The sequence below is a fragment of the Pelobates fuscus genome, chromosome 5, assembly GCF_036172605.1.
Source record: "Pelobates fuscus isolate aPelFus1 chromosome 5, aPelFus1.pri, whole genome shotgun sequence".
NCBI classification, from domain to species: domain Eukaryota; kingdom Metazoa; phylum Chordata; class Amphibia; order Anura; family Pelobatidae; genus Pelobates; species Pelobates fuscus.
The window spans coordinates 292,730,647-292,744,254 of record NC_086321.1 but is presented as its reverse complement, the minus strand read 5'-3'; the positions used below and the strand labels follow the sequence as shown (position 1 = coordinate 292,744,254).

Genomic DNA, 13,608 nt, shown 5'->3' with positions numbered 1-13,608 from the left:
AGTGCCAATGCCATCGGGGGAGGCACTCTATAGGCGACTATCATTGCGATATTCTGTGAGTGCATTATATTGGCGTGTCATATATTGTTGAAAAGGATACTACACTATGGGCAAAACATGTACAAGCAACTTACACCCTAAATGGTAGGGAATTAGGGATAACAACACAGGAGAAGGATTTGAGAATTGTTATAGACAACAAACTAGGCAACAATATGCAATGTCAATCGTCAGTTGCTAAGGCCTGTAAGGTATTGTCATGTATAAATAGGTGTATTAATTTTTGGGATGAGAATATAATTTTGCCTCTTTATAAATCACTGGTAAGACCACACCTTGAATATGCTGTTCTAAAGAAGCTTATTATGGCACTAGAAAAAGTGCAGAGGCAGGCTACAAAACTGATAAAGGAATGGAGCATTTTAGTTATGAAGAAAGGTTAACAAATTAAAATCTCTTTAGTTAAAAACGGCACCTCAGAGGTGATATGATATTATTATACAAATATATTCAAGGCCTTTACAAACCATTGTCTGGAGATCTGTTCATAAACAGGACTATACTTAGGACAAGAGATCACACATTTAGACTAGAAGAAAATAGATTTTGTGTAAGGCAGAGGAAAGGTTTTATTTAAAGTAAGAACAATAAGGATGTGGAATTCTCTGCCTGAATAGGTGGTTTTATCAGTATCGGTATCTATACAAATATTTAAACAGCAATTGGATAAATGATTACAAAAAACCTAATATACAGGCATATAGTTTTTAATTAGTTGGATAATAGCTTCTTGATCCAAGGAGATATCTGACTGCCATTCTGAAGTCAAGAAGGATTTTTTTCCTAGTTAGTGATTATTATCATTATTATTATTATTTATATTGCGCCAACAAATTCCACAGCGCTTTACAGTGGGTGGACTAACAAACATGTAATTGTAACCAGACAAGTTGGACGCACAGGAACAGAGGGGCTGCGCTTACATGCTAGAGGGAGTGGGGTAAAGTGACACAAAAGGTAAGGATAGTATTAGAGAAGTAATGACAGTTGCAGGAGAGGAATCAGTGGGGTGCTATTAACAGTTTAATTGATAAGCTTTTGTAAAGAAGTGAGTTTATAATGATTTTTTGAAGGAGTGGAGACTGGGTAAGCGTCCAGTGGAAAATTGAAGGAAGTTCCACAGGAATGGTGCAGCCCTTGAGAAGTCTTGAAGGCGAGCATCAGAGGTGGGAGTATGAACAGAACATACTTCGGCAGAGTGTAGGGGCCTAGACGGGACATACTAGTGTATTAGGGAGGATAGATAGGTGGGAGCAGCATTATGTATAGATTTAAAAGCAAGAACCAGAATTTTAAATTGAGCCCTATATCTTACGGGAAGCCACTGCAGGGGCTGAAAGAGGGTGAGGCGTGGGAGGTGCCCAAATAAGTACAAAAACGAGTGTATAAAAATATATTATACACACAGGGTCTGAATAGACTGGGGTCCTAAAAGTGAAGGTATATAGTATAAAAAATATCTAGACAAAGTAGACCGTGTAACTGGATAGAAGTCTAGATAAATATAGAGGAAAGGGCTCATAATTGTAGATTATGCTAGCTTTAGTGTACCTATAATCTTAATTTTATTAATGACAGGAGGCGAGTATTTGCTTAAGTCTCTCTTTACTAGAACTCCACAGCATCACAGAAAACAACCAATCAGAAAAAAGTTAGGTACTATAAAACTCCCCTCCCCATGCATCATTTCCTCTTTCAAGCTGCGACAAAACAGAATAAAAGGCAGAGAACATCATGGGGAAGAAACGAAGTCCTAGATACGATGAATATAACGATGTCCACCATCCAAGTGTAACCGTCAAACTAGATAGTGTAGATGGACTGTAAACTGAAACGAGAGAAAAACAGAATCGAACAGGTTGATTATCCAATGAAATGTACTCTGAATAAACATGTAGGTACCCAATGTAGCAACCAAATTAACCTAATATGTAAATATCCCAACCCTACTTATGGAAAAAAACACAGACATAAGGAACAAGCGACAGGTAGCAGAGACAACAAACAGAGTTGCATACTTACCTGATAATCTAAACTATAACATTAAACAAGGGAGGGACAAGAATGGGTGGGAAATACTCGCCTCCTGTCATTAATAAAATTAAGATTATAGGTACACTAAAGCTAGCATAATCTACAATTTTATAACATGACAGGAGGCTTCGTATTTGCTGTTTCAACGCTCAGTTCACCAATCCAATGCTGTTTGTGTCGCTGGTATTTATTACAGGAAATATCAGAGTAATCCTAATTGGACATTCCAAATACGATAAATGACAGCCGACGGGTCAAAGAAGATGCCAACCGACGAAGTATCTCAAATACGGAAAAAAGCACCCTCCGTCGGTAAATCCATTGTACGTGGTGTAGCAACCTGTTTCCTAGAAGTCGGTCCATGAGCTGGTAAGCTGACCTATTAGCCACATTCCTGTAGTTGTATAACTTCGAAATCCGATCTAGGACTTAGGGTCGCGAGAAGAAAACTGACACCAAGTCTCAACTCATGACCCGTAAGGCGGCTCCTCCGATCGTGCCAGGGCCATTCGGCGATGCGGCCTTGCAGGGAGATCTCCAATCTCAAGGAATGCACCGAAGACCACCACCAAAATCGCAATAGAAACCGAGGAGGATCTTTCGTACCTTCCTGTCCTACCCGGTGGGATGTCTCATCCGAGCATAAATTCATAATGCAGGCGAGAGTGTGGCCAAACCAGCCGTATACTAAGTGATTCCAATATTCCAAACGGACTGTGTAAACTTCGGACGCCGTAGAGAAAAGGCTCCAAAGGACGTCCATTCAGGGTTCCGAACTGAACTTGAGTGGAGGAACAGTGGTCGACTATTCTGGGAATAGGGAATCCCAGAAATCTTCAAAGGAATGGGAAGTGCAAACAGGAACGCAGATTTCCATCCAGAAATGCCCCCGTCCAAGAGTGAAAGATGTCTGTGTAGGAGTTGGGGTATACCAGGTACCACCATAAGGTCTCGTAGGTCTCCTCGACGATAGTTGAAAAGTAGGGTAGCGCGAATCCAACAAAACCGGCTCCCGTGAGGAATAACTAGAGTATAGACCAGGGGTAGGCAACCTTCGGCTCTACAGATGTTTTGGACTACATCTCCCATAATGCTTTTACAGCCATATTGCTGGCAAAGCATCAAGGGAGATGTAGTCCACAACATCTGTAGAGCCGAAGGTTGCCTACCCCTGGTATAGACGGAGGGTCCTCCATCTCCGAACCCTGATCACCAGGTATGCGTTTCGAGGAGACGGGGCAGTCCTGCCATCTTAACCCAAGATCTGATGACCAGGGAGGTCAAGACAAACCGGGGTTTCCGGTCTTACCATGTGAACCATACGTACGGTTTTTACCTTCAGAGCGGGTAATAGGCCCTCCTTAATCCTGTTACCCGAGCAAGGCAGAGCCCGTTTGCTCCATGAAGGTCCCCGTATCTCCTGCCACCTAAATATGGGAGAAACTGTCTGAGCAGTTGTTCACAATGGTCTGGATATCCAAAAACAGAAAGCAATCCTCTGCTTTTTATGGTGCAGAATATACCCAAACCTGCACTCACATAATACCTGAGTTCCATCCGATAGCCGTACCATCTCCAGGAATGTGTATAAATAAGTGGGAGTCACCCCTCATTATACCTCTGTGAGAATATCCCTCCATTACAGGAGATAGACTAGAGGGATCCAGTCTAAATATGGATATCTTGCATGACCAGGCAGTCCTCTATATCGAAATCAGTAGCACGGACGTCAGATCTACTTGAATGCAGGAGGGACGCCCCTCCATGTAGTCATCGATGTCTTGCACAGGTACAAGTCTGTGTGATGAACAAATGTATGGCACCGTAGAGCGTCGAGTGTATGAGAGAGCCGCGCTCTCTACTAATGTGATCAAATATCGTGCTAACGTCCGGCTGATAGCCTGAGCGGGCCGCACCCGTAAATAACCAAACAGTAGAGTCTGCATCCGTGACCGTTCCTCTCTATGAGAATGTTTCCTCCAAACATGACCCCTGTATCCAGCTCAGTCTCTGGCTGAGGTTGAGGGAGGGCTGCGCCCTCTAATAACAAATCAGTGTCCGGTTCCGTATCTGAGAGGGGTTCGCTCTCTGTTCCAGAAGATAAAATATTCTCGGATCGAAGTGATCCAAGCTAGAGTCCCTAGAGACTCAGGGTGACCAACTATAGGGTACACCAAATACGAGTATCAGCATAAGGCTGAGGGTAATCTACGGGAAAACGATGGAAAAACTATCAACTGACCGTCCGGATCCCGTGCGCGCGCGCGGGGTCCAGGCGGACCGTTGGAAGTCTGAGGAAAGCTGGAGACGTTCTCCGCAATCCACGAGCACCCGGGAGGTCGGAGGAGGTCAAGTCAGGCCTCTCGACGACCCGAGCGAAAGGAAAAGGAAGTCACGAAAACGAAAAAGACAACAATAACGTAGATACGAGTAAAAACGCAAATTCTATCTCAGCTAGAAGGCAAATAGCAGGCCGGAAGGCAAGACAAGTAAGCCCCACTGAACAGGGCCAGGAGCTAACCTTACGCAGGAATAACTACCGATAGCTATATCGATACCGGGAGGCAGATACGGAGTTAGTTGATAAAGACAAGGAAAACACCGCGTTCTCCTGTAGGTGTCTGAGTACCGGTCCTTGCCTGTGCAAAGTTCTCCTTGGAGATGTGCCGTCGCCGGTCTGGCGCAAACCGCGGATGTGTGTCCGGGGTCTTCATAAGAAAACTTGCCCTTCAGGTCTGAGGTTTAGGGCCTTCACCCTACCTACCATATCCAGATGGCCGTATATTGGTGTCCTCTTGGATAGTATGGCAATGGTGCTTGTCCGGACACCTGCCTATTTCCATGTCACTGGTGGGCACTGGCTTCTCCTCAGTGATATTCCCCCAGGCCTGCGGCCAAAAGGGGTTCGGCACCAATAGAGCAGGCCCAGCAGGCCAAACTAATGGACACAGAATAGTTGGCCAAGCAAATAGGCACCGACATAGTAGGCCATACAAATAGGCACCGACATAGGAGGCCAATAAATGGGGCACCGACATAGCAGGCCGTTCTTATGAGCACAGACATAGCAGGCCGTTCTTATGGGCACAGACATAGCAGGCCGTTCTTATGGGCACAGACATAGCAGGCCGTTCTTATGGGCACAGACATAGCAGGCCGTTCTTATGGGCACAGACATAGCAGGCCGTTCTTATGGGCACAGACATAGCAGGCCAATCCTGGGTTGCATATCATTATTATATGAATATATGTTATTTATATATAGCGCCATCCAATTCCGCAGCGCTTTACCATGGGTCTTGAATGAGTAATGGGGACCTCTGAGCTTGGGCAGAGTTCCCCCAAAAATTGTAGATCCACAGAGCACCCTGTGACCTAGGGTCCCCAGACATCAACCCTTTTAGACAGCGTAATGCCGTGTGAATAACCTGCACCGGGACTGGCAGTCCCCAAATGCCCAGCAGGCAAATAGTGGTATTCCAGTTGTATTGGACATAAGCCGAAGTTGTTCCAGTGGTAATAGTGTCCATAAAATCAAGATATACTGACCGACATCCTCCTTAAACTGTGCAAAGGTATGCACATGTACATACAGATCTGTGAGAATTTTCCTCATAATTAAAGATCATCAGACCACCTGAGGGGTATTGTACCCATGGTCTATCTCTGGAGTAGGGCTAAACCATAGCCAATACAATGAGTCTCCCTACATAACCTGATAGAATATCAGTGTTGACTGGTCTCCCATACCAGTTGAACCAGGGCCAGGTATGTTGGCTTAAAATATCTGTCATGGACAGTGAAATCATACCAGAGGAGACTCACCTGGGACTCCATAGCTGGGCCAGACGAAATCTATACTGTGAAACACATACACCTTAGAGCCAACTAGCAGTCTAGCTCTGAACAGAGCCTGCGCACTGAGATTCGTATATACATGAAACACCCAGATTGAGATATATACTGCCAGTAAACTCCCAGGAATCCGTGATATATACTGCCATAAAGCACACAGAATCAGTGACACATAGTGCCATAAAGCACACAGAATCTTATATATAGTGCCATAAGCACACAGAATCAGTGACACATAGTGCCATAAAGCACACAGAATCTTATATATAGTGCCATAAGCACACAGAATCAGTGACACATAGTGCCATAAAGCACACAGAATCATATATATAGTGCCATAAGCACACAGAAACAGTGATACATAGGGCAATAATGCACACAGAATCTTATATATAGTGCCATAAGCACACAGAACCAGTGATACATAGGGCAATAATGCACACAGAATCTTATATATAGTGCCATAAGCACACAGAACCAGTGATACATAGGGCAATAATGCACACAGAATCTGTGAGATATATCCTGTCATTAAAAGATCTGCACTGTCCTACCAACTACAGAAAACTGTGATAAGGGTCATATCTGTAGATAAAACTACAGAAACACGTTGAGATCCGCCGGGGAATCCCAGCAGGGCAACAAACGCCGAGATCCGACCGTGGAAGGAGGAGGGGCCGCAAGCAGGCGCCCTTTCTCCAGCCGGTCGGATCCACGTGGCTGAAAGAAACCCGGCCGCGGTGAGACGGCCACGTGTGTGAGCAGACCCGGTCGCGGGGTGCTCGCGTCAGACCGCGAGAAACCCCGGGCGCCGGCAGGTTCACACCAGAGCTCGGTGAGTCAGAGGAGGCAGCCAGGTGGCTAGGCCCCTGACACCCCGAGCGGAGCGCCCGCAGCCCCACAGGGGGGGACTAATAGAACGGCGCCAGGGAGTGGGGTGGGAGGGAGGGGGGGGGACAAACCGTCCCCAGGGACCCTCAAATAGCGCTACCAGACGCAAACATCCCAAGAACAGGGGAAGCAGGAGTGAAAAACGGGTAGAATCCCGAGATAAAAAACCAAAATACAATACACAACTAATAAATAAACAATATGAAGGAAAATCTAATGGATGAACAAATACCATAGACATAAAATATAGATGGGAAATATAAAAATGATATCAAATAATGTAAATATAATAAATACAACGTATAATAATATAATAAGCAAGGTGTTAAATAAATAGTCTGAAGTAAACTACAATAGACAGAACTAAAAACCAGAAACATAAAATACAATAATAAATATAATATATAAACAAAAAATATAATTCTAAATAAGTCAAACTAAATCCCAAAGCCCCCAAATAATATTAGCAGGAGGCAGTGGTACTCTGACCTGTACTGATGCGGAGCAGCAAAGAAAGAGGAAATGATGCATGGGGAGGGGAGTTTTATAGTACCTAACTTTTTTCTGATTGGTTGTTTTCTGTGCTGCTGTGGAGTTCTAGTAAAGAGAGACTTAAGCAAATACGAAGCCTCCTGTCATGTTATAAAATTATATAGAACACGTGTTCAAAGGTGAAACAAGATACCTTCCTCAGAGAACTAGGACCAGAGAACATTCACAGGGACCCCAGATATAAAGGGAAAAACAGCCCAACAGAAGTGGATTAACCTCCTATTACGGGTTACAAAGTAATCTATGAAGTAAATAAAGATATAGGAGATATAGGTATCCAAAGTAAATAATTGTAGAAATCCCCTATCAAGGATCCAAACTACCTAAAGGATACTGCTCATGCAGAATGTGTATTAGATTTAATAAGGGGAAGTAATCCAAAAATATACCTAAATGGCAGTATCCAAATGCTAAATAGCTTAGTATATCAAATTAACAGATACTATGTTGCAACCTGCTATGAGATACACTCTAATTGTAAAGAGAAAAGATAGGCAAAGTTACTAAACCTTGAATAGCTATCTAGCTAGTGTTTGGTCTAAACGGAGAGACTGGGCTGTACAATCCCTGAAAAAATCATCAAGCTGGCTGATAAGGTAAATGAATGAGAGATACGAATAAGCTGCAAAGTAGACTACTAGACTGAGACAAATCTCCTACCTAAATATGTCCGGTGTGGTAACCAAGCAGCACTAGCCCTCCATGCAGTTACTAATAGTGATTCAGCTCAGCAGATAACAAAGAGACCCATAGTGGTATAAAAACCCTAAAGGCAGCGTCTGACTCAGTGGTATAAAAACCCTAGAAGCAATTAAGCTGACTAATAAAGTAAATGAATGAGAGATAAAGATAAACTGCAAAATAGACTGCTAGACCGAGACAAATCTCCTGCCTAAATACGTCCGGTATGGTAACCAGGCAGCACTAACCCAAAATTCAGTTACTAATAGTTATTCAGCTCAGCAAATAAATAAGAGACCCATAGTGGTATAGAAACCCCAAAGGGCAGCGTCTAACTCAGTGGTATGAAGACCCTAGAGGCAGCGTCTAGCTCGACGCGCGTTTCAGGGCTATGTGGCACCTTTATCAAGAGCATTGAAAGGAGTGGAGACTGGGTAAGCATCTAGTGGAAAAGGGAAGGAAGTTCCACAGGAATGGTGCAGCCCTTGCGAAGTCTTGAAGGCGATCATCAGAGGTGGGAGCATGAACAGAACATACTTCGGCAGAGTATAGGGGCCTAGACGGGACATACTGGTGTATTAGGGAGGATAGATAGGTGGGAGCAGCATTATGTAGAGATTTAAAAGCAAGAACCAGAATTTTAAATTGAGCCCTATATCTTATGGGAAGCCACTGCAGGGGCTGAAAGAGGGTGAGGCGTGGGAGGGAGGTGCAGGCGAACAGGAAGATGAGCCTCTGCATATTTACTTTAGTGCCTAACAAAAATTTAATTAGGGATCTCTCAGACCTAACATGGCTACACCTGATAACCTGACTAAGAAATGGCTCTTAGCAAGTATTTGGCAATGTTATATCCGTGATCAGATCTTGGTGGCATAAGACCAATAAACACAACATGGATTTCATATCATGTGTTGGAAGCAGGACAAATGGGCAAGCGAAAAGATGAGTGATTTTGCCAAGGGCCACTTAGTGATGGCTAGATGACTGGGTCAGGGTCAGGACAACTGGTGAACTGGCATCAGAGCCATGAGTGCCCAATGCTCATTGACGCACTTTGAGAGTGAAGGCTAGCCAGGCCTGTCTGGTCCAATGACTGAAAAACTTAACGCTGACCATGAATGAAAGATGTCAGAAAACACAGTGCATCACGGTTTGTTGCATGTGAATATGCGTAGCTGCAGACTGATCAGAGTGCTCATAATTATCCCTGTCCATTGCAGAAAGTGCCTTCAATAAATATCAGCATCAAAACTGGACCATGGAGTAATGGAAGAAGGTTGCCAGGTGTAAAGAGTCACATTTTCTTTTAGATAAGGTGGATGGCTGTGTGTGGGGAAGAGATTGCAGTAGGATGCACCTACCTACTTAATGCATGACCCAGTCATATGTGAAAATACTGGATACCTACAAGTGTTGTTCTCTTCAATTCTGCTCAAAGAAGCAAATGGTGAATTTGCACATGGTTATTGCAGATGACAAATAAGCCTCTGTTCCATTATGGTCCTGGGGTTCAAGGGAGCCTATAGCCCTAAACAAATAAGTGTTTGCCCACATTACCTACCAGCAGACAGACAAGCGGCACATAAAATGAGCCTATTTATCTAAGACTATGAGTCATAGAGTTTCACTAGGTTAAATATGAGGTCTGGATTCCATACTTGGAAGTGTGGCCTGGGGTAGTGACATTTATATTCAGCAACACTGGATTAAAGGACTGTGGGAATATGGTCACTACTCCACATGATGCCTTTGTGAAGACCATGTACTTCATAAGGCTCTTAATCCTGTAATGGTGTGATTTTCTTTCAGGAAACTCCTATAGAATGGGCCACTACAACCAGCTGTGCTGCAATCTACTTTCCAATGGAATTAAACATTGTCAAAAAGTAATTTTCTACATTATCTGACATGACAGAGATCCAGTCTGACAGGTGGAACAATTGACAGCCTGTTCTACCTCCCCAAGGCAATGCTTTCTTAATTCACAGATGGTGCTCAAAAGATATATATTTAATTTATCAATAGGTATTAAAAGACCATGAAATTCTACTTGATTACTAATTATCCTCTGTCGTTTCCTTATCCCTGAGCTCTTCCTAGTTAGAATTATAAACCCTTGTCTCCTCTAAGAGGATACGTCTTATCTGTTACTAAATAGGATACTGACTTTGTGTTGTCCCAGAAGTGGGTCTATTGCACCCACTGTATTTAAACTCAGAGATGAATTCTAACCATTCATGCCTAGTAGGGCACATATTTACACAGATTTACAGGTATATGTTGTTGCAGCAGTGAATGGACTGGCTTTGATAAAATCTGAATATTCAGAACATTAATAATTAATTATTAATAACAAGTAAACTACAGAGAGTTCACATTAAGACACAGAGTTACATATGAGGTCTTACCGAATGGCCAATTAATTTATTTATTGACATATAATATTCCTATCCAATCAAGTGCTATGATGACTTTCCTAGAGTTTTGTTCATATTACTCATAGAAACCTAAGTGTTTTATATTATATGATCTAAGCAGTATCCAGATACTGCTGAGATAATTTAATATAGACATTTGCAATTAGTTTCGGTCCGAAGTAAAATTCATACGAATTCCCGAATTTCGGAAGTGCCGAAGTGCTTCGGATTTCTGATAAGTGGCAAAACAGGAGAGGGAGATAAAATTAAGGGAATGATGACAGGAATCGAACCCTTACCATTATCCTAGCCCGAACCCTACCCCAACCATACCCCTAACCCTACCGTCCTCTAACCCAACCCCTAACGCTACCCCTAATCCTAGGGTTAGGGTTAGGGTTATGGAATTGCCAAAGTCTCGATTTCCCAAAGTGCCGAAGTACCGAATTGCCGAATTCCTGAATTTTGGAAGTGCCGAACCGAACCAAAGTGCCGAATTTTCAAATTGCCAAAGTCCCGAATTTCAGAAGTTCCGAACCGAAGTGCCAAAGTGCCAAATTGCCGAAGTCCCGAATTTCAGAAGTGCCGAACCAAACTGAATTTTTTGCCTATACACATCCCTAATGTAATAAAAACCACAATTAAATCACCAATCTATTAGAGTCACATAATATTATGTCATAGCTGGAGAATAAACAATTTTGAGAAGGGCCTCAAGTGTATTTATTTAAACAAGAAGGGGAACTCAAAGGATTCATGCGCATGTTTTTAAAGGAAAACTCCACACACATAAAGCACTTCAGTGTTGTGAAGTGCTCCATATGTGAAGGTACACTCAATTTTACTAACAGTTTCTAAAAATACTCATTTCAATTTGAAATAAACATTTTCATAAATAATTGTAGAAATGTTGCAAAAGTTTATCTTCTTGCAATTAGCTCAACAGAGCTAACAAAAGTAGCTGGAGCACTCTGCTTGAGCATGCATGCCTTCTCCCCCAAGTCACAGTGAGCATACACTTGCGCCCATGCACATGCTTCACAGGGCTCAGTTTTCAAGTGCATGCAGCTCAAAGTCAAAGGTTTCTCAATGAGAAAACGCTATTGGTCAGGGAGAGGCTTGCAGAGGCTACAGTCAAGAGATCTGCAGCTTTTGCAAGCTGTTTTTAGATATACCCCCAATTAAAAAAAATTTCATAATTAAGCGCATCCATATTTTCATTTGAGGGTATATATACTACATAGTGAATTTTCTTTTCTTTTTTTTTTTCTTGTATTTGGTTAGTAGAGTGTCTCTTTAAAACAGAATGCAGAACTCAAAGTTTGCACTTATGAGGGGGTAAACAGTTTGCCCTCTTATCCATAAATCCATAAGCATGTTTCTACCTGCACTTAGAAATTCTCCAGCTGCTACTTGTCCTAGCAGGATCTCCTCCTTTGCCTCTGCAAGAGCAAGTAGAACACTGTAGGTTCTCAGGCACTTCTCACTGGAAGAAAAATGATAAAATAAGTCTCGTTCATTATTTCTGACACATATTTTTAATAATATTCAAAAAAGGAGAGGGGCTACTAGTAAAATGAATGCCCAAACTCGAGAGAAACTCCTGTTATATCAGGTGTCAGACCTTGGTAGCATAGGATCAATAAACACAACATGGATTTCATATCATGTGTTGGAAGCAGAACAAATGGGCAGCGATAAGATGAGTGACTTTGCCAAGAGCCAAATAGTGATGGCTAGATGACTGAGTCAGAGCATCTCCAAAACAGCAAGTCTTGTGGGTTGTTCCTGGCATGCAGTGGTGAGTACCTACCAAAAGTGGTGCAAAGGACAACCGGTGAACCGGCCTCAGGGTCATGGCCCCCTCAGTCAATCACCCCCACTCCCCCATGTGGTGCAGAAGAGGTTAATAACCTGGGTCCAAAGCAGATGTCCCTCGGTGCTGGCTCGGCTCTGCCCACGCTCCTCCCTCACCAACGTCAGCCGGCGGGGGAGAACTACTGCGCATGCGAGGCAATGCTTTCCTATGGGGATTCCAGTGACACTCCAGGAAGTCCCTCTAGTGGCTGTCTACCAGAGGAGTTAACCCTAGCAGGTAATTATTGAAGTTTATAAAAATTGCAATAATTACATGCTCAGGGTTAAGGGTGATGGGACATTGCAGCCAGACCACTTTAACCCAAATGTGGCAGCAGATGATTTTGAGAATTTTACTTATTTAACCCTTATATATATACTAAGAGCTATACTTTTACTACTGTCATCTTGAAATGCCATTTAATTAAAAACAGTATTAGAATGTCCCTTACATCATGTGTTGTGATTTGTGATGGTCCCTCCCTAGGCCTTACTGTGCTTGTAAACAGAGCTGGTAGACAGTAGAATGTTGTGTGAATTTAGTACTTCTCCAAATTTACCTGGATTGCAGTGCCAGGCGCAGTGCAGTGCAAGTAGACTCCAGTATCCCAAGATACATGCTCAGTTTCTCTGAGTCAGTCTTACATTCCTTCAAAGTGACAGAGAGTTGGTCGTTCATCCTCTTCATCCACTCATGGCGTCTGAAAATACAGCAATTTAACACACACATCTGTTGCATTCTCAACATGATCGGGAGCAAATAGAAAGAAAGAACTTGTAGCACTGTAGTGTTTTCAGGATTCAAACACTAGAGAATATCTACTAGAGGAAGCATGTGAAATTACGTATTTTAACCAGAAAGGAGCAACAAGATAATGTTGAAACATATAGCATATGTTGAAACATATAGCATAGTTTATAGAGCATAACTCTACATCCTGGCATTTAAAGTGTTACAAAAAGCAACTACCAACCTGTTCTCCAAGCATTAGAACACAGGAACTAGCCTACAAAATATTGACACAGTGGTACTATACACCCATCTCACCTAGTGTGTGATTCCCCTCTCTTGAATCCCACTGGAGACTTGGAGAGGGCAGGCATTTCTACTAGTTGGCATTCCTACCATGCGCTGACCTCACAGATTATGAACAACTGGATAAGAAGTTAGGAGCAAATTCAGATCTGACTCAAGGTGGTGACTAATGATGGGAAGATGGCTTGGTCCTTGTCTGTGGGGTGACTTTAATTCTTACTC

The 13,608-nt window shown here is 42.9% G+C and overlaps 1 protein-coding gene across 2 annotated transcripts in view; it reads right to left on the bottom strand.

Annotated features, from left to right (window-relative positions):
* The window catches only part of LOC134611511 (colorectal mutant cancer protein-like), a 159,472-nt gene that overhangs the window by 73,225 nt on the left and 72,639 nt on the right, over positions 1-13,608 (bottom strand). For both annotated transcript variants that reach the window (XM_063455447.1, XM_063455446.1), the window contains exons 6-7: positions 12,911-13,051; positions 11,879-11,979 (exon numbers count right to left, since the gene is read on the bottom strand). In XM_063455447.1, the coding sequence (XP_063311517.1) occupies positions 11,879-11,979; positions 12,911-13,051 (242 nt within the window). The remainder of the gene's footprint in view (positions 1-11,878; positions 11,980-12,910; positions 13,052-13,608) is intronic.